This window comes from Pygoscelis adeliae, unplaced genomic scaffold, assembly GCF_000699105.1.
Source record: "Pygoscelis adeliae isolate BGI_AS28 unplaced genomic scaffold, ASM69910v1 Scaffold170, whole genome shotgun sequence".
NCBI classification, from domain to species: domain Eukaryota; kingdom Metazoa; phylum Chordata; class Aves; order Sphenisciformes; family Spheniscidae; genus Pygoscelis; species Pygoscelis adeliae.
Genome location: NW_008824002.1, coordinates 7,149 through 8,165, shown reverse-complemented (window position 1 = coordinate 8,165; position 1,017 = coordinate 7,149). Strand labels below are relative to the sequence as shown.

Sequence of the window (1,017 nt, the reverse complement as noted above, 5' to 3'; positions counted from 1 at the left end):
AAAGCATTTGAGCTGCGAGGAGGGCCGGGCTCGGGGGGACTTCACAGCCCTCGCTTTCAGGAGGGACAAAGGGGGGGGAGGAAGGACTTCCTGCCACTGCCATCGCTTTCTGCATGTGGGACCAATATGGGCAATGCAAAGTTTAAACAGTTGCAAATGGGGGAGGGAACATCGCGGCTTGTTTTACATATTTTTTCCTGCCTGGGTTGAATTTAAAGCGAAGGCGCTGCATTGTTCAGGAGGCTCCTTGCGCCTAACGCATTGACAGAAGCTACTGCTTACACGGACTTTTCTTTCCTGCATTGTTTGCTTATGGAAAATAAGGGGGAGTGACAAAAAAAAAAAAAAAAAAAAGGAAAGGGAGAAGGGAAGAGGGAGGCACTGACCGCAGTGCAAACCAGGAACCTTGCCCCTGCCTGATCGTTGACCTTGCTGGAAAACGCCGCTGGCGGCTGGCTCCCCAGCTTGCCACCGGCATGTGAGCCAGGCAGGGGGGGCTGCCGGTCTCTTACAGCCACGCGGGCCGGTGTTCTATGCGTTTCTTCGCCTACACGCACCCTCAGAGCGCGCCTCTACGCTGACCGCAGACATGAGACTCCAACTGCTCCTTTGTATCGTGTTTGATCTGCTGGCGAGCCTCCTCCCCGCCGGCGGGCAGAGGCCAGGTAAGCGACGCCCCTGCCGGGGGCACCTCCCGCGTGTTTCTCGAGCCGCATCCAACACGCGGTTTCTGCCCTCCGGGACGAGTTTGTAGCTGCCCGGCCCCCGCTGCCACGCGTTCTACGAAGGGCTTTTGCAGCCTGGATACGTGCGCTTCGTCTCTACTTACAGCGGCAGCGTGAGATGACGCATCAGGTATCTCAGGAGTCTGGCAACTTTAGGGGGGCTGGAATAACTTGGGACTCAAGGTAGGCAGCTCTTGAAAGCCTGCTCCCGGGGAAGCACAGCCGGCACGGGAGGAGCGGCGGAGGACACCGGTAGCCCCCGGGGAGCGCCGGGGCCGCCCCGTCCCGGGAA

At 59.2% G+C, this 1,017-nt stretch overlaps 1 protein-coding gene across 1 annotated transcript in view; it reads left to right on the top strand.

The window, feature by feature from the left end:
- Nucleotides 1-589: 589 nt before the first annotated feature.
- Nucleotides 590-1,017, top strand: part of LOC103918035 (apelin receptor early endogenous ligand-like) — a 666-nt gene continuing 238 nt past the window's right edge. Inside the window, exon 1 of the mRNA XM_009325277.1 lies at nt 590-665. Within this exon, the coding sequence (XP_009323552.1) occupies nt 590-665 (76 nt within the window). The remainder of the gene's footprint in view (nt 666-1,017) is intronic.